Below are 24,699 nucleotides of genomic sequence, written 5' to 3' on the forward strand. Positions count from 1 at the left end.
TGGTTCTGTTCAATATCAACAGAACACATACCTGCTCCTCCCCAGCGTAATTCACAATCCAGCACCTTAAAACCCACTTTCATCAGCAGTTTGAGCTAAAATGAAAGGCTTTACCTGGAAACAGCTGAGGAATTACTACTCTTTCTCTTCTGACTTAGCTATAGGATCACACCCTCTTGAAGTACCACAATAAAATTTGCTTGAGCTTTTCTGCCCAAGCTCTAAAGGGGCATATTAGCTGCTCGAGCCAAAAATCAGCATTAGTTACCTAGGTACCTGACACTTATGATTGTGCCTGCAGAACTAGAGGCTGCTTACTAAAACATTACTATCTTATGCTCATTAAAAACAACTTGAGCTTTGTTGTTGGGCAAAGAGAAGGATAAAATCCTATTCATAATTCCAGAATACAATAGCTATAGTCTGTTTTAAAAAAAACCCAACGGCTATGTGTTTCAGAATCATATACTTGTTAATTACTTGAGTTGCACTGAAGAATACATATTCTTTTCTCCGTGTAGCATACGCAATCTGTAATTTTGCTTCTGCAGGTGTATTAAAGCACATACCATTGCTTGCATGTACATAAAAATTAAAAAATACTTTTAAGCGGTAGCTGCTAAGATGACAAGCCTACTCTGTGCTTTCTTACATGCTCCTAATAGTTAACTAACCTGCCCTATTCACCAGCTTCCAAATCAGTTCTAAAACAGCAACCGAAAAGATGGCAATAAGAGGACAACACAAGAAAGAAACTAAAATTCCATTAATATGTTTGAGCCTTTGAGGAAGTGACTCAACTCCCAAGAGCCCTATACGAGTCTAAGTAATAGCAGCAGTTCTTCCAGAAACAATAATAAAACCATTTTCTTTCTACATTGCCACTTGAGTGCACCAGGTCTTGTGGTTAAGTATTTTAATAAATTATTGAATGTTGCCAGAAGGCAGAGTTATAGTTGGGTCAGTTCTGAGATTAGATCATCATCCTAAATTACTGAGTTAAAACATTACAGAAAAATAATCCTTAGTATTCTGACAGTGGTTTCCCAAGCTTCAATTCTGGCAGAATTATGATGATAAAATCCATTAGATCTGATACGGTGCAGTCTCTTGAGAAAAATAAGCATAGACATTTTTAATTTCCTCAATTCGATGGCGTAATAAAAATAAATTTTTAAAACTGACACAACTGCAGCAATGAAAGGATTTTTAAAATCTGCATAACAGATATTTAATAAATTACCTCTAGATTTCAGAAAATTACTAGAATAATCAATATAATCTAAGAGTGAGGACCTCTTATATTTACTTGCCTAACACACTAACCAGAAGGAGCTTTTGCAGAGCTGAGCTTTTTTAATGGAATTATTCCTTTGTTTTCATACACAGAATAGCTCTACTAAAAGCATGGTAATTAATTTTTAGCTTCCATTGTAATTTCACAGCAGATATATGAAGTCAATCATTAAATGAAAATACTGTCTCTCAGCACAAATACTAGCACTTACAGCTCACACCCATGTTTGTGAGATAAGACATCAATGGAAGACAGGTTCTCAATGTAGTTGAGAATTTCCGGCAGTAAATCTAACAAAGACAGCAGAAAAAGTTAAAAAAAAAGAAAAAAAAAGAGAAAAAATAGATATACTGAAAATCACAAACCAGTGAGATGCAGCAGAAGATAATATGGCACAGGCTGCACCTTTTCATAGAACGTGCAAGGGGAGGCAGTGCTGGCAACCTGCCTCTGGAAAACACTGGAAAGGAAGAGCCAGGGTGTACAAGCATCACCTTTCTTTTACTGTGCTCTTTTACCATGTTTTCAATATAGCCTGTTACATGTATGGGGGGGGGTGTATCTTTTTTCCCCCACACAAAGGTGGTTGGTTTTGTTCTAGTGAATTCTTTAAAATTCAGTTTTAAAAGGCTTTTGGCACTAGCTGAGGTTAAAAGCAAGGTATGGCAAAAGGGCAGAAAAATAGGTAATATAGCAGTAGTGAGCATGGTATTCATCTCCCCCATCTTCTCCGCTTCACAAACTAAACAGGAGTTTGAGATGCTTGTCGTTAGGCAGATGCATAAAAAACAGCCCTGTGCAAAAGGTCTTTAGCATGCGTACTATCAGCCAGAGAGGTAATTGTAAACTGTACTCAAAAGACATACAGTCTAGACCCAAGCTTATCTGAGGAACATACTGAAGACCTTCTGGATAGAGGAGGAGCACCTCTTCTCCCATGGAGCAGGAGACCTTAGCCTCCACATGGACAGATTTCTTCTCTGTCAAAATAATGGCTGTCTGAGAAATTTTTAAAGATGGACTTTGCAGCATGCTTAGGTGACTAAGTTTATCTCATCGACTTTCACTAGAATTTTGAGAATTCCAATAGACCCATTCAAGAGATTAAAAAGCCCTATGATCTTTTACTGTAATTCTAACTGAATTACAACCTTGCACAAGTTTTCTGCTCCAGCAAAATAAATTATATGCTTACTCTTCAAGTGCCATCTTGGTCTTCTAATTTCCTTGCTGCATGTTCTGCCACATACGCTGCCTTCTTGTGGATTAGATTTCTGCTTTTAGAGGAATTAAGATTGTCTTAAACTTACTAACTCTTCTTAGATAGTCAGCTCACTTTTCTCCTGCTTCCGTTTTTATTCAAATTACTCCTGACTTCATTGTTTATGTCTTCTGTAACACTGCTCTGGTTCAGTAATGAGCTTTCATTCTGAAGCAACAAGTTTTAATTTCCTTATTTTACTTCAGAGCTTTTCTGACTAGATTCCTTCCTTTATATTTTAACATTGTTTTTATGAATTAAAAAGAAAGGAGAATAGTCAAAATACCATTAAAATTCTTTCAGCACATTTATGTGTTTCTTGTATCTCTTCTAGAGTAATAGACTGCACATTTAGCAGAGCTGCTTAGGGCTTTCTTCAGCAAGTGTGTTGCTTTTTACTTTTTTTCCAAGGGGAGTGGAAATATATCAGAGTAAATTATTAAGTAAAGATTGTTTTGGGGAGGGGGGGGAGAAGCGTAACATACTTCAGACAAATTTCAAGTACTACTCCACATTGACATTTAATGAGAAAATGTAAGTTTAAAAGTGTTGCGAATTGGGAGTTACGCATATCTTATTCAAGATTATTCAAGATTTGCTGAGAAAGAAAACTGTCTTTTTCTATATTACTTTTCCTAAAGACATTGATTTCTCTTTTCTAACAGATTTATTTGCGATTTCTTGACTATCAAATGGAGCATTCAAATGAATGCAAAAGAAACTTTGTTGCTGTATACGATGGAAGTAGCTCTATTGAAAACCTGAAGGCAAAGTTTTGCAGCACCGTAGCAAACGATGTCACGCTGCAGACTGGGACAGGTGTGGTACGAATGTGGGCAGACGAAGGCAGTAGACTAAGCAGATTCAGGATGCTGTTCACTTCATTTGTGGATCGTAAGTAGATTTTAAAGTGCCTATTCTCCTGGTATCAGGGTACTTCAGGTATTTTAGGAAAAGCATCAGCTATATATTATGCAGCGGGAACACACAGAAAACGTTGTTTCTGTTTCCTTCACATACTAGCAGGTAAATTAAACACTTGCTTTATTACCATTATAAGCATGGTTCCTGAAGAAGGGCTTTCCTCCATTCTTAAAGGGTTTATTTTTCATTTGAATTCAGTAATAATACAGCCCTAGGCTATGTCCTTCTCACAGAGTTCTACAAATGAGCACAGACTTACTTAAAAAGACAGCAATGGGACTAAGTGTGCTCTCCCACTAGCCCCCATCTTCCAGTTCCCTGCCAGACACCACAACAGGCTCTTCTCAGGCCCACACTGGATGTTCAGAAGGCTAGAAAACATGTGTGACCCTGCAGAGTCTGGATCTTCTTCCTATCCACAGCCCTACCTTCAATTTTGGATCTGGAACAACACCCTCTCCAGCTACCCCTAAGCTGCTGCCTCCTTCTCAGCCGCGTGTGGCTCTAAATGATCCTACACCCACTCCCTTAGCAAAGCCCAGTTGTGTTGCACAACCATGGATAAGCAGTTAAATTCAAATTTATTTAAGAAGGCTATATTAAAAGCAGAGCTGTAAATGCAATCTGGATTTCTGTTTGGATTCAATAGCCTGGGTTAGAGATAGTTTTTATTCTCATTGTAAATTAAGATGTTTCTTGAAAGCATGCTTTTTCTTCTAAGCGCTTTCTCTCTGAACTTAATGGAATTTTATTGCCTCACATATTTACAAAGGATGACATTGTCCGTATTGCAGAACCTGAAAAAAAGTGGCCTCTTCAGCACAAAAGCAGACTAAGTTTAGAACTGCAGAGCAGATCTGAGATACATGGAGAGAGCTGAATAAAACATATCTGCCACTTCAGGAAGTCAGACCTATGCTTGTACTAGAGGTTTTCAACCAGTTCTGCTTGAAGAATAAATAGTACAGATTTGCTGTCAAAGAAATAACTTTTTTGGCAGAACTAACGTGTCTGTAGCCAGTCCTGAAAGGGAGCCTGGTCACCACCTTGCAAAAAAGTTCAGGTTACAGGTAACAAGTAGATTTTATATTCTCTTCCATAAAACAGTGACATTTAACACAGGAGTTTGGGGGTTTGGGGGGGTTTTTTAAGTGCAAGAGGTTGAAACGGTAACTACTCCTAAAGCTAGATAACTTTCCAAACTTATGATTTTAAAGCAACTCAAAAGTCATTGGCAGAAGAAAATCTGCAAAGGTACGTGGTTATTCTTATTTATCTTCTGACCTGAGATACTGTCTTGCTTGGACATGGTAATTCAAAAGTATTTTTCTGAAAAATATTTAATGTATTTTTAAATAATGTAGTGATAAGTAATTTTTCTAACTGAAAAAATAATCTTATTGTCAGATCGTTAAGCTATTTTTCTCTCTACCTTAGTAATGATTTGTAATTATATGAAGCTAACCATGAAAACAATCAATATTTCTGAAAATATTTACATAAATGAACTAATTGTGCATGACAGTCACCTAACACACACCTAGTGCTGCTTGCAGATTTGACTAAGTAATTCAGCTAACAGCAATATTAAAAAAATCAATGTATTTGATTTCTGGCTTGATTCAATACATGAATAATGCTAGATATAAAGAACACTGTGAACATTGCACCAGTCTTAGGCAGCTGTTACGAGAAGAGTCCAGCTATGTCCTTGAAGTCCTGGACTGGAACCGATCAATCATTGTAACTTCTAGACTTTGTAGTCCCCAAATAACAAACAAAAGGAAAATTAAGTCCATTTATCCCATCTTTATGAACTTTTGAACAAAAGCCATCCCCCAAAAATGTTAAAGAGACTACACAGGAATGTAAAATAGAGAGGCTGGCGGATGGAGAAGCAGCAGCAGAATGCATCGTCCAAAAATACGGAAACAGGGGAAAATTCCCCTGTTCAGGGAAATAAGAAAGGGAATGTGCCTTACATCGTAATTCTTCTTCTGTGCCTCCAAAAGAACTACAACTCCATAGAGATCCTTATTGAAACACCAGCAGATACACATGGATCCATGACAGCCACTCTGGAGACGAATTTCATAAATCCTCCTTTATCTCTCAGTCAAAAATATTTTAGTAGATATTGTAGCCTATTACATGCATAGATAGCCTTTTTAAGCTATTCTGTTTAAACAATGATTCTATTTATCCTTTGTAAAGTAAAGCTTGTGCAGTCTTTCTTTCCAAATTCAGAAGGAAAAACTACCCAAGTCTTTTCTCCCCACATGTGCTAATAAGACCAAGAGCCCTTTATTTTGTAGTCTGCATCATGAACATTTCCATTTTATCTATTAGTCTTTCTCCCATTATATATATGTATAATGGTTAGAAATGTTGAGTACATCTTCCTGTTTCTATGAATTGCTTTAGGTTGTCTGGGATACCTGTTTTCGTATCTAGATTGATACTCATGCATAAGTTTTAGCCTGTCATCAGTTAGTCGTTCAGGGAGAAGGTGTGAATCCCTTTGGAATTTCATTGCAGCATAATTTCAGACAATGCTTAGATCATGATGTATCCTGATTTTATATGATGCTTACAGAACAATGCTTACATTGTGCCTAAAACCATTAGTGATGTGAATTGCCTTAGCATCCGTTCTCGTTACATTGTAGGTGGTAGCTTGGCACACCAACAACACAACCACCAGGTTCCTTTCTATTTTCTTTCCTAAACAGTAGCAGTTGGTGAAACACTTAAAAGACACAGTTAAGTCTGAATGTAGGAAAATATTTGATTTTATTCTTCCATTTACCAGGTAATTGCATGGTTGAACTTAAAAAAAAGTCCCACTGAATCATGACCCACTGAAGAGTGGTTTGGCCCTTGAAACAAAGTGGGCATAAAACATTCTTGAAAAAAGGCTGTTGATTTAGAAACCTAACTAGGAAGTCTCTCTGGTCGGAGAGGATGAAGGAGAGCAGGTTTCCCAGGACCATATGCAGTCAGTTGCTGAACATCTCCAAGGATGGAAACTCCACAACCACTCAGGGCAACCCATAGCAGTCATGTCAGATGCTCCAAGTCCTTACCTTCATGCCATTTCCCTGCATCCCCCCATATCTCTCTTGTACTGGTGACCCCAACACTGAGCACAGCACTGCAGATGTGGTCTCACCAGTGCTGAGCAGAGGGGAAGAATCGCCTCCCTTGACCTAGTGGCAATGCTCTTCTTAACGCAACTCAGGATGCTGTTGGCTTTTTTGCTACAAGGGTGCATCGCTGCCTCACATGCCACTTTCTCCATGAGGACTTCCAAGTGTTTGTCTACAGAGCTGCTTTCCAGCTGGCTGGCCCTCAGCCCGTACACATAGGTGGAGTTATTCCTCTGCAACTACAGGATTATGTTTCCCTTTGTTGAACTTTATGAGGTTTCTGTTGACCCATTTCTCCGGCCTGTCTCAAAGGGCAGCACAACTGTCTGGTCTATCAGCCACTCCTCCCAGTTCTGTATCATCTGCAAACTTTCTGGGGGTGCAGTCTGTCCCAACATCCAGGTCATTAATGAAGAGGTTAAACAGCGTTGGCCTCACTGTTGACCCATGAGGTAGACCAATAGTGATGGCCTCCAGCTGGACTTTGCACCTCTAATCACAACCCTTTAAGTCTGGCAGTTCAGTCAGTTTTCAGTCCACTGTCCTCCTATGTAGTCTGTATCAGTTTCTCTACAAGGATATTATGCAATACAATTTTGAAAGCCTTGCTAAAGTCAGAATATACAGCGTCCACTGCTCTCTCCTCACCTAAGCTAGTAGTTTCATCGTAGAAGGCAATCAGATTGGTCAAGCATGATTTCCTCGTCATAAGTCCATGCTGACTACTCCCAATGACCTTCTCATTCCTGATACGTTTGGAAACTGCTTCCAGCATTATTTGCTCTATCGCCTTCCCAGGCATCGAGGGAAGCTCCCCTCTGTCCCGTTCAGTAGCAGGCCCATATTTTCCTTGGCCTTCCCTTTGTTGCCAATACACTTGAAGAAGCCCCTCTTGTTGCCTTTCATGTCCCTCACCATTTTCAACTCCAAGTAGCCTTTGGTTTTCCCAGCCCCGTCCCTGCACACTCCCTTCTGTATTCCTCCCTGGGCACCTGACCCTGCTTGCACCTGACATGACATCTTATTCATAACTGATACAATGGGTGTGATCTATATCTTCCTAAGCATTGATCATATTTTAAAGCAGTGCTGTTCAGACTAAATCTACTTCCCAAACAATTAAATTCTCAACTCAGTTGAGCAAGGAAGATATACGTGATAGTTACTATGACATTTTTAAACACTGAAATTACATAGATAAACTCTTCCAAAATACACTCTAAATACAGTCTGTTTTACGTTAAAGTACTACAGCACTTGCACTACAAGTAAAGCACAAGCTTCCTATACGGAACTTCTTGCCAGGGGTTAAGCAATAACAGGAAAAGTTATATAATTTTATATACAAAATAACTATATTAAAATTATATATAATAATATATAAATATAATTAATATGTAAATATAATTATATATAATAATATATATTTATAATTTTAAATACAAAAGCTTAAAACCAATGAGCATAGGTTACTAAAATTCAGTGGAGTAAGAAGTGGGAAGACAACGCATATTAGATTTAGGGAATGCAAATTCAGAATTAAAGATTTGACTTTTCTTTTCTCTTAGGCCTACCTCCTCTTTTTGTCACTGAGACTCTGAAGCCTAACAGAAGGACTAAGTGAGAAACACGCTGTATTCAGGACTAGTCACCCTCCTCTGCTCTACCCTCTGGGTTTCGCATTGTGTTTCAGAGAATCCAGACTGCTCAAGAATTCTTTCTATGAAACCAAACAGTACAATATCTATCACACATCTTTGCTGTTTAATATATAACTGACTCCACTAATAATAAACATTTCTATCCTAAAAATACCACATTACTGAGACAGAGAAAGAGAAAAATAAATTTCTTGTCCAGTGCCCTGAATTCATAAAGAATTCCCTATGTATATTATACAACATCCTGAAAAGAATTATTACTATTTTTTTAATATATTTTTCTAACATCAAGGAGCTATAACAAACATTCGCAAAAACATAAAACCTTTAGGGCAACTTTCTAGTTAATTTATTTCTTCAGATTTCTAACTATATATAGGCAGATAGGTAGATAAAAAGCTAAACTGTACTCTCTCTTAATCCCTGCATTAGCTCTAGTAGGAGGATCTAAAAGCTTTGATTCACAAGCAGGAATGACTTAGATGCCTCCAGTTACTGAAATCTCTTGCAATTACTGAAACAGTCCTCCACAAGCTGAAATCTGATTTGCCTTAAGATATTAATGGGCTCTAAAATGCAGATGTTCAGGAACTGCCTCACAACCAGCTATACTATCTACATAGCAGATGCACAGCAGATTGAATAAATATATAATTGATGGTGAGCATGCGATTTTTAAGTATTAAGTTTTTAAAGACAAGTATTAAAGCCTTCTTCCATTATCAGTGTTGTGTGACTGTCACTATCTGCTACCCATTTTGAGCAAGAATTTTTGTTTTTATAGCATTGATAATACACCTGAAAGCAACCACATGAAGAGAGAGTAAATCATCCAATAATTAGTGATGTGCAGGAAAAGTGACTTATGTTTCAAATAGAGATAAAGAATGAGTATGCATGTTAAAAAAAAAATAACAGGAATTTACTAGTTTTATTGCAATGCATCAATTACTGAAAATTCCTTATATTTTCTTTCTCTTCTCTCCTGCAGCTCCCTGCTCAGGCAACACTTACTTCTGCCATAGCAACATGTGCATCAATAATTCTTTAGTCTGCAATGGCATTCAAAACTGTGCATACCCTTGGGATGAAAATCACTGCAGAGGTGAATATAGTGCAAAGTATAGCCTTTATGAGCTAGGCTGGTCAGTTTGCCTTTCAAGGAAAAGTCATGTCTTTTTCCTGGAAATATGCTGAACGCAGCTATTCTGCTAATCTCAGGAAGGTGTTCCAAATTTTTTATTTAAACTCAGGAGACATGTAAGCATCCTGAATATTGATCTTACTGCTGTATAATTAATTTTCTTCCTCTTCAGCATATACTCCCTATTTTAAAAGGATGTCAGCTTAATAGGAAATAGAATTTAGTATTTGTCAGGTTGCATCCTATCCTTTTCTAAACTTTAAATGAAGCAAGGATTGTAAGGACACATAATACCTTTTATTAGAGAAAAAAAAATACAGAGCTGGAAAAAGACAGGCAAGCATTCAAGCACAAAAAGCCTTTCTCAGGGCTGAAATAGAAACAACAATCTTCAAAGACAAATACCATTTTAAAACATTTGTTTTAAGTTGTTAATCACAGACTGTCTCAGAGTAAATGCAACTGCTGCATATGGTGTGAGAAAGGGTGGGAGGAAGGAGGAATTGTTAGCAAGCAGGAAGTCATTGCTTATGGAAGACGGACACATGTAAATCACTGCTTCTAGAACATGGGATAGGGGAGTATTGTTTAAACCATCACAACTGCACTTGTTTGAATATCAGGTTTTGTAGGAAAAATTCTCATGATTTGAGGGAATTTTACTTCTGCTAAAGCACAAATATATTCACCTGTGCTTCATCAGTAACTGAATTTTCAGAGTTGGAACAAAACCAGTTTAAGGTCAACAATTTTTCTTGCTAAAAGCAAACAATAAAACAACAAACTTGGGATTTTTGACAAATAGAATGGCACAAATAGGTCAGAACACAAAACTCCTGGAAGATTTAAATATGTACTCCATTTCAATGAGGAATTAATCCTGCAGGAAGGGTCAAAACTTTCTTTACAGAAAATCTTGAAATAAATGGCTTTCCAACACACAAATCCAGCTTAAATTTTTTAGTAAATAAATATTTAAAAACCTACTGTCAAACTGCATTTTGGGCAAACAAAAAATTCACGCCACTAATAAATACCCTAATGCAAGGTATATTATAGAAGCTTTCCAGTTAACAAAACTGGTCCATAACTCTCAAGTTTGCAATGTAGAATGTTCCTCTTCTTAGCTTTGATAATATTCAGTGTTCCCTCCTAAGTGCAATTTCTAGATCCCTTTCCCCATCTCTACCAACCGCCTTCTAGAATCTTGCCTAGAATCCACACTTCACTCACGTACTGCAGTATTTAAAAAGTGAATGCCATAAAAACTGTATCACAATGTAAAGAAAGTGTCTTTCCCAATATCTGTAAATTGCTGTATCTAGTGCTGAATAACCTACCATGTTTTATCTTGAATACAATCTAAATTCTGCTTTAATACTTGCACAGCAGATTAAGAGACAGCTGAAGAGTGGATCCATATTGCCAGCTAAGGTGGACTGAAGAAAGACTGATGCAACCAAATGAGCAATATCTAGCCTTAAAAAGAAAGCTTCTCACAGTTGTGCTCAGTTCCTGCAGGCACCCAGAGTTCTCATTCAGTCCACATTGATAGCTACCTAAATCTGAATGTATTGGACCTACCTTATGCCCAAGCCTAGTGACACAAAAATTCATAGACGAGTCAGTTGTATGCAATTTCTTTTAAGATACTGGAGAAGACATCACCTTTTGCATAACAACTTTTTGATTAGAATATCTTCTAAGAATTAAGAAACCTAGATGCAGATGAGAGAACTGCCATAGCACTGAAATTTGTACCTCCCACAAAGTATAGCAACACTAAGATCTAAGCTAGGCAGCACAAGGGGAGAGATATTCTTTCACATTAAAAGTATAAATGTAACTTGGAGTAAACAGTCTAAGAAGTAGAACTGTATTTCAGACATAACTTCTTATTAGCCAATTCCACGGGACTCTTTGTTTAGTATATGGATTGTTTCAAACAGAGTACAATGGTATATAACTCTCTCCGTGCACTGTGTGTGGAGTACTTAGGTGTACAACACACATATCCAGATGCCAGGAGCCAGATGCCTGAAAATAATATGCAACATTTAGGCTACTACATTTTCTTCTACGTAGTCTTAAATGCTTTTCTCCCCCACTAGCAGGTGTTGCAGAGTCTCAGTGTAGAATTCTTTTAGTCCCCTGGGACAAATACATTTACAGAACAGAAATCCAACTGAAAAATTTCAATCTTCAAATAAGAATTTTAAGTACAGAAAACCATCTTGTTCTGATGCTGCCATCTTGTGTGTTTTCATATGAAGTACTAGCCAAAAGTGCCATATGATTTGGGTTGGTTGGTTCCTCCTTCCCCCCCCCCTCCCCCCATTCCAATTGACTTGATTACTGGATTCTTAAAACTGGAATCTATGCTAAAGCTCCCTGTGTTGAAATAGCCATAACAGACTTACACAATAGACACAGTCATCAAGTTTCCAAGAGATGTGAAAACAAATAGTACAGTCAATCTGATATCATCACTGTGATAATATTTCACTTTTAAAGAAGAACTAGGTAATTTTAAATCTGGGTTTCCTTCTGTGACATCAATGGGAAAGTTACCAGCAGGAGCAAACCGTGGTAAGAGAAGCATCCTCTGTAGCTATATAAACTCCTGTTTAACTCGTGGATGTGGGAATATGAACTGATCAGTATAGGTTCAGGATTGAAGCCACATCCCAGCTGAGTCAGGGTGCAGTGGCCACAGAGTTCCACTTGCCACTGAATTATCATATGGTAGCCACTAATGCAGACAGGGAATTAGACTTGCTTAACAAATGCACAGATGCAGTATGATAAATCCCATTGACATACAGGTCTAGTCTCCAGTACCATTAAGTCATTTCATCAATACAGCTTGCTTTGTTTTAATACATGATCAAAAGCGTGGAAAATAATAAAAGCCTTATCATAATCCTCATTTTTTCTTTGCAGAAAAGAAAAGAACTGGATTGTTTGAACAAATCACCAAAACTCATGGAACCATCATTGGCATCACGTCAGGGATAGTTTTAGTTCTTCTCATCATTTCAATTCTAGTACAAGTAAAGCAACCTCGCAAAAAGGTTATGGCTTGCAAGACTGCTTTCAATAAAACTGGTTTCCAGGAAGTATTTGATCCTCCACATTATGAATTATTTTCATTAAGGGACAAAGAAATTTCTGCAGATTTGGCAGATTTATCAGAAGAACTTGAAAACTATCAGAAAATGAGACGCCCTTCAACAGCTTCCAGATGCATTCATGACCACCACTGTGGCTCCCAGGCCTCTAATATAAAACAAAGCAGGACAAACCTCAGCTCTATGGAACTTCCCTTTCGCAATGATTTTGCGCAGCCTCAGCCAATGAAAACATTTAATAGCACATTCAAGAAAAGTAGTTACACTTTCAAACAAGCGCATGACTGCCCTGAGCAAGTCATAGAAGACAGGGTGATGGAGGAGATTCCGTGTGAAATCTATGTTAGAGGAAGAGAAGATACGGCACAAGGTTCATTATCTATTGACTTTTAATTTCCTAGTGAAGGTGGTATCAGTGTATATACAAGATGCTTGTGTATAATGACAGTGTATATATTAAAAGTGTACTATATGCAGCGTGTGAGATGCACACACTTTTAGCTTATTATACTTCATTTAAAAAAAAAAACAACAAAGTCTTCGTAACTAACTCTTGCTGGAAAATGGTGGATTTCCTCCCATCTTCCCAAGCTACCTATCTAGTGGAGGAGTAAGACAGAGACTTTGCATGGAAATTATAAGTTAAGGATATTCGAAGAAAAAACCAACAGCTACTAATCATTGAACACTGAAAACAACGACTACTATTCTCTTCCTCATATTTTCTCTTCTTTAGATGTCTGCTTTTCAAGACAATTTTAATACCTCAGTTACATAAATAAAAGTAGTTAAGTGCACCACGTGTATGTCAACATAGGTGTCTTATTGTATTTGTCAAATTGAAAGTAGAGTTAGTGTTAAGTGCCAGTTAAGACTCAAGAATTATGTTACAGCCATCTGTTTCATCTTGCCTACCATTTATATTGCCTTTAATTACCAGTTCCTCACCCTATGCTTTGTGAGAAATAAGTGTAAAGGATTACTGCCTTTTAAAAATACTGAGTTATATTAATTTTAGTACATTTAGAAGTATATAATCTTTGCAGCTTGTGGTTAAAACACAAGTAAGTACTCATTCTAGACGCAGACTTAAACAGTTTTCTCTCAAGAAGGTTTACGGTTTTAAAATATTCTGCCATATATTATAGATCCATATGGCTCACTGGTTTCACAGCTCTGTAGTTAGAAAACCATTTTGTTCCTGCATTTTCCAAGTATTTACATAAATAGACTGTACTGTACATTTGTGTCTTAAAATAGCCTTTTACTCCTTATTGCAGCCAATCTTCCCTACTGGAATCAGTGATGATACTTTTAGCTCATGTCCTACTTGCCTGAAGAGAACTGCTCTAAGGTCTGTGTGATTAACAGGTATATGAAGCTACTGGAAACAAAGAGAAATCACAAAGCAACTCTTCTTAACCCTTATGGAACCCTTCTTGCGCCCCTTGTTTCCACTTGCAAAATTGCACATTTCATACCTTTTCTAATGGTAGTTTGGACCTAATTTTAAAATTTTTACAAAATAGAAGCATTTTTAAAATATAATAATTCTCATTGTGGTTTTTAAACTTTTTGTATAGTTTGATACTGTACAGACTATTTAGTAATCAAAATCTAGCACCTGTACAGCAGGCTTGTTTCAGTGTCCCTATTAGCAGCTCTGAATAACATGCAGTCATTGCTGCGTACATGACAATTTGCCAAGAATACTTAATACGACTTCCATATTAGCCTACATTTTATTCCCTGGCTTGTTTGGGTTTATTCCGGTGTTTTGTTTACAGGAAACCTTTCACTAAAGGTGACCTATCAGCTTGCACTGGGCATATCCTTTATTTACAAACATATGTAAAACCATAATGTTTGTTGTGCTGACTGTAGTACAAAAAAAAAAAAGTCTTAATATATGACCCTAGCAACTGAAAAATCTTTCCTTTAAAATAAAAGATGAACAACAGCTGTAATCACAGATTTTCATTAGAATGACAAAGAAAAAAAAAATTTTTTTTACAAATGCTTAGAATGTAAGAACTTTCGGGGTGGGGGGGGGGGGCAGGAATTGAGTATCTTCAACACTTCCCAAATTCAAAACTAACCCTGTCTGACATCTAGAAAGAACTTATTCAGAAGCTCATGGATCAGACCCCTAAGGATATATCCTGGTGTCAGTTTTTGTGCTGATCCCAGAATGTATTTCAGTTTGAAAGAATGAAAATGGGCATTATTTTTAGATGCTCTTCATGGAGAAGATAAGTGTTTAAAAAAAATCTAGTTAATTCTGACTTGAAAATTTTTGAATATTTAATTAAAACATTTCTTCACAGATTTCATTTAGTTCTCAATGATTTCAGTAATAAATATCTCACCATGACCTCTATGATACACAGTGTTATTTATGACAGTCTGTTAGTTCCAGATTCTTTCAACAAGTAATATGTAGTTTCACACAGGTCATTTTTGTCCATATAACTCTGTTAAGTGCTAAGCTTACATCATTAAGTTTTCTTTTTAAGGTATATTTGTCCATGTGATAAAAATAACGTGATCCCTATTCTTTCCTAAGTTATGTCGTCTTTGAACAGGAAACCTGTAATAATAAAACAAATAGCAAGCCTGCAAAGCCCAAGTCTGTGGAGAAAAAGGGGAAAAGCTCTATTGAAGAAATTCCCAAATGGCCTGAATAATATTTCAGTCTCAGTTGTAACTTTTTGATTACATGGTCAGAACACAGCTGCTTTTTGGCTACCGCAGAGCATATAGGTGAGCTCCCATAACCAGTCACGTCTTCTGTGTAGCCCAGGCCCAACTCTACGAGCTTCATTTTCCCCCCTTCCTTGCTTTCTAATCTGTTTTTTTTTTTGTCTTTAGCATAAATAAAGACACGATCCTCCTGCCTAGTTAACACCTGCTCCTGATTCCCAATACAGAGCAAAAACTCTCCTGGAGGGAGCTTTTCAGTATTTCTGCAATAGCAAACCCAACCCTTACTGTGGCAACAGCTGTACACTTGAACAGATCTGAGAGAAACCCAAAGGAATAATGATTTCTATAGGCTTCTATAAATAGTAAGAGCAGGAAAATGAAATATCAGTGCTTGTTTTATTAGAAGCAAGGTGGAATTAACATTGAACCTAAAAATCTGAAAGGAAAACTTGCGCGTGGTGTGTTTAAAAAATAGTATGTCTATACATCTCATTGTAACGTTGAGTTCAGTTACGTAGCTGTGCTTTAAGAAATGAGTGGTAACTATTAGAGCCATAATTCTACTTCCAGTATAATCAAATTCCCTTCACTACAGAGAAAAACTAACCAGGTAGACTGCTTGGTATTACTCAGAGTGCAGAAAGCTGACATTTTCAGCAAAAGAATCTAGTATTGGTTTTGCAGTTTCAATCCAATTGGAGCTGATGTTGTGGTCTTTAAAGTTTTTTTTAGTGAAAAACACCACCTTTCATACTCTTACAATATCTAAGTACTGTTAGTGTATTTCCATTGTCTCCATCTTAAATCCATATGTTTGTAGGGGCATCCTGATTTTGGACTCAATTGTACCCATATCTCTGCTACCTTTTGTTAACACTGAATGCACATAAGCAAAGGTATGTTCCCTAGACACACATTGGCCAGGAAAAGGCCAACTGCATTAACTACTTTCTGGTATTTATAATTAATTTTAACCTTTTATCATAGTAGCTTAGACATCAAACTATCTAACATGAAGAAGTATTTGTTACGGATAAAAGTTGTAGAAGTAAACCTACAGCCAACACGAAAATGGAAGTGACTGAGAACCATGATTCTTGAGAGTTCTGTAAGGAGACATCTGCATTTACAGGTATGACGACAGTGGTATAGGAAACTCAGACTTAACACTGACTCTGAAACATTTCAGTGATCACGGAAATACTCATTTGTACTTAAAATGCATGAGATGCTCATCTGCTATAGACAACATGACCCTCATAGTGCATACAAATTATAATGGCATATTATAAGAATTACTGTCTATTTTTGCTAAACCAGTACAAAGAAAGGTTACAAAAAGAGCTGTCATTAACTTACAAGAAAAGGTGCTTGTCGTGAACACTTCACAGAATTTAAGTCATTAAAATACACTTTGTTTTTGTTTTCACTTGGTACAGAGAATTCTGTGCATTAGCAGCAAATCTGCTAAAGGAGGAAAAAAGGCTTGCCTTATTTTCAAATGAATTTAGTCCTTAAATAAGAAGATTCCTGTATCTGATTATAACAACATTTCAGTTTCCAAACTGTTTAAGTATAATCCCTAATCTAAAAGCCTACCAACAGCAAAAACAATAATAATAATAAAAAAAAATCTTAGTACCTATACCTGAGAAGCCAAGAGTAAACTACTGCTTGAAATGTAACAACTTAATTCATATAGATATACTGAAACATATCTACAGTTTTATCCTCCTGTATGGTCAGTCTTCATATATCTGTTCACAGTAACACTCAGTCAAATGCATTTACTTTTACATGTCCTTATTTCAAAGTTGATGTGTGAGCCCTATGATTGCTCAGAATGTCTGTGGACTGTTTACCAAAACAAGATTCTTAATCTATGTCAGCCTGAAAGATAAGCTGATTTTACATTACTTGAGATCACAGTGTTACAGCTGAATATTAATTATAATGGGAGAAAGCATTTTAAAATAAAAAAACCTTTGAGTTGTTTCATGCTTTGAAAATAAGTATTTATAGCACCTATCTCAATCTTAACAATGTAAAAGCTACTGTCTTTAAGACTTCTGTTCCTGTGGTTTCCAATAACCATCTCTGTATAGGGTAAATTCCCCCTATAAATATACAAATAAATCACGTCAATATGCTCAGATATGTGGTTCTGTGTCACCATGGAACTGCAAGTATGTTTTCACACTGAAATTCCTTTGCTACACTCCATTTTACTGAATCAGCTTAACAAAAATCTGTTTTCCATCTGTTTCATAGATCAACACCAACAACAGTCATTTGTCAATTGTCAACTTCTTCCTTCTTATCTAGCTATTGAAGATAATCTACCATATACCAGATAAAACAGCTTAGTTTTTATAAGTCTGTTCTTACAGAGCCAGGCTGAGGGAGAAACAAAGTAAGAACTTCATGTCTTTGTGTGTCTTTCCATTACCATCACATAATTTATGGTAATAGCTTTTATACTGGAGAAACCCATAAAATTTATGTCAAATTCTGTTCAAGAAAAAAATAAAGTATTATAATAAACCAAATAACAGGTACCTAAGACCTACACACCTCAAAACTCAAAATAATTTGCTGTTCTGGAATCTGAATCATGCCTTCTGAAGGGTAAGAGCTGTCAATACTGCCAGTGTACTTAAAGGATGCACATCATATCGTCTTCTCTGAACAACTACTTCTCCTTCCAAACACAGATTTTCTAGACATCTTCAAAGTTTTAAATCTTATTGCATTATTTTATTAATTTATATCTAGAAAGATAAGCATATTATTTGCATCTTATAATTAGCCTCAAAGTACATTAGCACCTACATAAAAGTTGCTTCTGTCTTCCTTCCAGACATATTTAAGAGCAAGAATTATGTTGTAGAAGTATTTATCATTAAACAATAGCATTTCAGAGTTTAAGCATTATGTTAATTTCCAAGTTTATACTGCAGTTTATTTTTCACCTGAAAAGCAAGAGACTACAAGGAAAATGCAAAGCTCACAAGATTATCTCCTTAACCTCCAATGAATATGGCTAAACTGCAACGGAGTACATCAATGTTTTAATACTTAAGGTTCAGTATTTTATAGGGAAATAACATCAGATTTAAAAGGGCATGTGTTTTTTATGTGAGAAGGTTTAATTTGCCCCTGGTTATCCCACTCAGTTTGCTCATAACACTTGTCTTTAATAAATTACTATATTCGCCTGTGAATAACACAGGAATCCAGAGCTTAAGCTTCCTTGCAGTTCCACTGGCAAAGCACGTCAAATTGTGCAAAAATTAAAAAAAGCTATTTGCAGAGACAGGAGAGGAGTTGAAAATTAAAGAATTCTTTGTTTTAAATACAGATTGGGAGACAATAAAATACTAACCACTGGACATTTCTGATACAACGTTTAACTTGCCCTTCAACACACTGAAATTACTCTCAAGGTAATAAAGCACACAATTCTATTTAACCAAAATGTTAGGTTCCCTCACTTCAGTAAACAACCTCTATACTCCTAATAATTGGGAAGAAGACAGCTATTATTACTGAGTTTACTGGATAGCATTCTTAATTACTACCGATTATTACACAAAAAGATGATTCAGTGATTAATGGGGGTGAAAAAAGCAGGAAAATACTCTTCAAAGCAATTATGAGAATAAGAGATTCTTAGAAAGGCAAGTCAATAAATCCCAAGTCTCTCAAACATTGTAATGAATTTTCTATTTATAAAGAACAAACAGACAAGGTACATATTCAATACCACTCATTACTGGCTCTCCACTGCATGTTTAATAAACCAACAGAGCAATTGAAGGCCTGAGGCGAAGCCAAATAATTTAAATTTTTCTGTAGTAATGAAAAATAAAGAGATGTAGTAGACTGAAAATGTTTGCTTTCCACTTACCAGAAGCAAAGGATTCTGCACAGGCCATTTTATCTTCTGTCATCGTAAAGTTTTATCCTTAACAGTGAAGGGAATTCTGGAATATACAAGAACAGCACAAAGTATCTATGAAAAATTCAAGTGTATAATAAACAAATCAAAAAGTAATGGATACTTAAAATAATCTCATATATTAGGTAATTTTTAGAGCTCTGTATGACTCCTAAGGTTATCATATTCTCCCAGACATGTCTCCATTTATGTCTGTTTTGACAAATCTGAATATAAGCCCTCAAATGTTAAATCTGTGCAAGAGAAACAGTAGTGACAGAAAACTAAGTTATTGGCCTTTAAGATCCAGAATAAATATAACTAATATAACTAATAAAGCTGCAAACTTGGAAAGCTTTACTGTACTGCACTTTCCACATCAGAGTAGGAGCAAGGACAGACATTAGCATAAGGGAAACACATCCTTTACTTGAACTAGGAGAATCCAGACATGAGTTATTTCTTATTATTTGTTACAACACACACAATAAGTTTGTTTAGGCTTTTTTAATTGTAGTTCCAACTTTCCTTTAATTATTAGCATCATAAGATAAAATGTTCTCTAAAGCAAGCATGTGGAGTTCTTGCCCACAAAGAGATATAATAGGTAGATTTAAATATTGCATTACTGTGTTTAAACTTATGAAATACCTGGTTTTAATGTCAATTTATGAAAGCATCAAAAGCTGCATTACATACATTCATGGAAGAGCTTACATTACAAATTGCCGGATGTGTAACATGAGGATTTAATGACAACATTTCAGCACCACCTATGACACTACTGCAGTACAGCTGGCAAACACTAATGCTCAACAAGAGAAATAAAAAGCACAAACCCACTTCTTTTTCAGTACTCTCTCCTACCCTCAGGAACACAAATAAAGGCCACTAACTGTTCTTTAGCAACCATACCAAACAGGGAGCTCAAGCTAACAAGCAGCCCTCAGGGCTTAGCAGAACATTAATGAGAAGTAGAAAGAGTATAGAAGATATTTCTTCATTAATTTTCATATTCTTAAAAAAATAGTGCATCATTTGAAAACAAAAATACCCAGAGTGATCAAACAAGGACTACTAAGGGAAAAATACAGAATTGAATTCAGTTTTATTTGAATCAGAACTGGAGGTCATAACTTATCCTTACTGTAAGGCTACACAGAAATTAATATTGCCAAAACCCTGAAAGATATGGAACAGTCACTTCAGATTTACAGTATAATGAAAAATTATTTATGTAAATTTGCAAGAATGCAGATTATTTGGTTGCCTTGTTAAGTTACAAAGAGCAATTTACAATGACTGAAGGAACTGGCAGAAAGCCAAGCCTATCTCAAAATAGAAGAATTTGTCTGCCTGGTATTTGAAAAATATAATAACTGGTCTTCTGCTTGCCTAACCATGAGGCTACCTTCTCTTCTTTCATCATGGAAGCACTTTAAGTAATGATGGGAGAATATCTTAAATGAATGGCAATCTTGGCTGTGGGCTCCCTGGCCAACCTTAACAGAAATACCCGATATATCCAGGAGAAAATAAAAATATATGGCTTTGATTCCCTCTCAGACAGGAGTCAAATTTTAGGGTCTAATACAAAGCCCACCAGATCCAGTGGATAAGCAACCAGAAATCAAGGGCCTGCCCAGTCAGCTACAGCATCAGAGAAGGGGAGACCATGAAAGACAATAAAGTTGTCTCGGGATCCATGGTTTTGCAAGCAGGATTTTCTGCAAATCTTCTGGGGTTCACACAGTTGTAAGTCAATCCTCTCTATGTCTAGCGCTCTGGCTATCCAATCTTTCCAAGAAGGAAAAATAAAACAGTAAAATACAGTTATTTTTCTCCTCCCCCCCTTTTCATCCCCCCCCCCTCCCCCCCCCCCAGCATGGAACGTTATCTATGTCATCCAGTAGAGCTTTACACCTTAGGATATCTGATTATAAAATGGGATATATGTCAGCTCTGTTTCACTGAAGAGGATTTAAAAAAAAAAAAAAATCAGAGCGTCTCCTAAGGAACTAGATTTGGATCCCCTACGAACAATAGACATTAGCTTCATTGAACATACTGAAATACTTTTCAACACTAATGCACACTCAAGTTGAAAGATGAAGCAGATCCAAGCATCTAGAGTGCTGTTTTGAAGGGTAATACATTATGTTAGTGATCCTATTGATTAACAGCAGAACCCTGTTATTAAGGTCAGATGTGCTTATTGATTTTTTTCTTTTTAAGGAAGACTTTGTATGAATATTAATGGCTAATGCCTAGAATCGAAGAATTGAAAGACAATTTAGCAAATTAATTTAAACCAAGTTCTCTCTGTTCCCAGCAGCCACGCTGTATAAACAAAATGCCACTTCTGATCTAATGCTTGTTTTTACTATTTTTTAAAGGGATTATGAAAGAAAATCTTTGTCATAAACCCTTTCAGAAAGGGAAAAGCTAGGTAGGAAAGTATATGAAAAAGAAAGGTTAAGTTACAAAAGTATCAAAACAGATACTACACAACAACAGTCTACAAAGAGGTGAAAAATTCAATTGTATATATAATCCAGGGCATAACTCATATGTCTCTCCAATGCCAATATCAAGCTGAAGATTGGAAATAGGTTTACTTTTCTAGAGCTCAAAGAAACTACAGCATTATTGAAACACTGCACTCTTCTACTGCAAGATTTGTCTCATTTATTATCAGTGAAGTTTATCACCCATCTAGTGATCTAGTTTTCCTATACTGACACCACTGAAGGTTTTACACTATAACAGTAGGCTGCAGAGATACCCCCATCACTCACGATCCTGATGGTGCATAACACAGATCAAAGACCCAGTTCTTTGTTTCTAGTGCAAAAAAAAAAACCTTAAGCACAGACAAATCTAATTGTTCAAGAATATTGTCCTCCTTAGCCTGCTACAACAACAAATATTGAAAAAATAGCTAAACCTATTTCCTTATCAAATGGGCCCTGTGTACAGTAATGTCTATACACAGCATGTCTAAACAAATGTTACATCTTCATTAGAGTTTCATGTCAGTGTTAACTCAAATAATAACAAAACATAAACCTCAGATTGACTATGCTGCCAAAGCCTGCCAGCTCTGCTTTTTCCTACAGTATTAACATCTATTAAAGCTGTTGATTGTGAAACTATTTTCCGTCCTTGTGCTCCACTCCATCTGACCAAAGGCTCAGAGACTACTGCTCTCTTCTATCTTCATGCAGATAACAATTCATATTCAAACTCAAATAAACATCAGAAAGTGCAATATTATGCCCCTGTAGCAATGATTTAAAATACTAACCCATTAATATCTATAGCAAATAGGGAAGACAATCTGCTAAAGAGTTATCCAGCAACCCTGTAAGAACCTACACGTACAATTTAAAATATGGATATTTCCATCTTGGACAACCTAAATTTTAAAAAGTATGTATACAGGAGAGAAAGAAGGATATTGTGGAAAATCTAACAAAGGAGTTAAGTATTTCCTGTTTTATTAGCAGCTTACCATCAGCATTAAAGATTAATAATGTATGGATATCTAGAAATTAAAGATGTTCAAACAGCTGAAGAGAGGTCAGCTTGAATAACCCATCACATCAATCTTTAGGGAAACAAATTAGGGTACATTACTGTCACAGCTTTTGCTTAACAGTTTCAGGGTTTAATCCAGTTATGTGGAAAGACTTGGAACATCAAAGGAATAACACACACACACACACACCCCCCGAACACAAACAAGTGAAAAGGCTTCTTAATAAATCCTTTAAGCTGGATACACAGCTCATACAGAGGGAAAAAGAACATAAAAAAACCCACCCCAAACCTCAAACATTCCTCTAAATTCTGACTTACTCTGGAAGAAGGAATGATGCCTCAACTACACCCCTACCAAAACCAAGGCTTTTAGAAAATTCTTTCACTAGACAGTAATTTACTGAATTGCTACATCAATGTACATTTCAGGCTTTTAAGTAAGGGGGGCAAGGCAGAAATGAATCAAGAAAAAAGGCACGCCATGCCCCCTTTACAATTACATTAATGATTTTTCTCATCTCTGACCGTGGAAAAGTTATTTACTCGATCTAAACATCTCATTCTACTAACAAGACTGAGTGGAGAGACAAGATAAATACTTCTTCATTTACAGAAGTTGTATAGTTCACTTATTTCATTAGACTGGTCACAACTTATAGTGGTCAAAGTGAGAGCAGAACTCTCTCTTTACATCCTGATAAGCATACAAATGAAAGGCTTATGTTCCTCCATTAATGCCAGCTAAAGTACACTGAGGGCCAAATCGATAAGCAAAGAACAGACAGGAAAAACTTACTTGCAGTGATGTGATGTTCTACTAATAACTGGTACTAAGTCATAGCATTAACATGGAAGAAGAGTCTCATCAGTCAAGTACCTAATTCCTGTACCCATTACATTAGTGGACTCAAATTAATTAGTAAAGGTCATGAATAAAGGTGCATTTATGTATGCGCCTTTCTACATCAACTATTTCAACAATTTTAAGATTATTTTTGTCTGCAGTTGTGGACTGTAATTTTAAGCACATAACTGTAATATAATCACATCACAAAATAATACTGATTGGAAAGGGATACTGATGTAGTCAAGATTCAAAAGAAAGAGTATTAACTTTTCTGTCAGGAGTCAGGTTTTCTTCCCAATTCTGCCATCGTTCACTGTGTTTCCTCAGTTTAGTCACTTGAGATCAAGTGATCAAACTTGTCTATTAATTTCATGGATGCAGCAATAAAATGTTAACTGTCTGCCGTGAACATTTCCAATGGTGTGACAATACTAGTTTCCTATAAAATTCAGTTTTACTTCAAAGTGTTACAGCAGACAGGAAAGATTCTCCTTAAGCTTTTCAACTTCAGATTGTATTGTGCTCCTGAAACAAGACAGCATGCACATCACTGCAAAGAAACTGCATTTTTTCTCATTATATTTTCCTCCAAAACAAGATTGTGGCAATGTGCCAGAACTACTTTTCCAGCACAGAAAAAACAATATAACAACAAAGGAGTATTAAAAAAACACTTACAAATAACTGCTTTATCTAGACTAGAGGGAAGGGAAGAAAAAAAGACCACGAACACACAAAAGTTACCCAGTTACTGTATAGCTAACCATCTTCCACTTAATACATATGACTACTTCCTGCTGTCTCTGGGCAAAGTCTCCTCTCATTTGTCCTGCAAAACAAGTATAATTGTTTTGTCGCATATAAGCAACAAAGAGCAGAAAAAATCTGACCACAATGTCTCTTTCATGGTGCAAGGCATGATGTTTTTAACAAGTCTGGATCACAGGTAGGAAATTTACAATTTAAAGAAACAAAAAACAGGTCAGTGGGGAGAGTAATTAACACAAGATCTATTTAAAATTAGATTTAAAACTCTCCAAAGTGAACAACTAAAACAGCAAGGAGGTAAATATAACTTTTTGTAAAAATGTTAAGG

At 36.2% G+C, this 24,699-nt stretch overlaps 1 protein-coding gene across 2 annotated transcripts in view; it reads left to right on the forward strand.

Annotated features, from left to right (window-relative positions):
- NETO2 (neuropilin and tolloid like 2) overlaps positions 1 to 13,367 on the forward strand; it is a 32,177-nt gene extending 18,810 nt beyond the window's left edge. For both annotated transcript variants that reach the window (XM_087739334.1, XM_087739335.1), the window contains 3 exons: positions 3,224 to 3,452; positions 9,284 to 9,397; positions 12,380 to 13,367. In XM_087739334.1, the coding sequence (XP_087595460.1) occupies positions 3,224 to 3,452; positions 9,284 to 9,397; positions 12,380 to 12,960 (924 nt within the window). In that variant the 3' untranslated portion in view covers positions 12,961 to 13,367. The remainder of the gene's footprint in view (positions 1 to 3,223; positions 3,453 to 9,283; positions 9,398 to 12,379) is intronic.
- Positions 13,368 to 24,699: the final 11,332 nt, after the last annotated feature.

The sequence above is a fragment of the Nipponia nippon genome, unplaced genomic scaffold (assembly GCF_047370975.1).
Source record: "Nipponia nippon isolate SJK-2023a ecotype South Korea unplaced genomic scaffold, ASM4737097v1 scaffold_7, whole genome shotgun sequence".
Lineage (NCBI taxonomy): Eukaryota > Metazoa > Chordata > Aves > Pelecaniformes > Threskiornithidae > Nipponia > Nipponia nippon.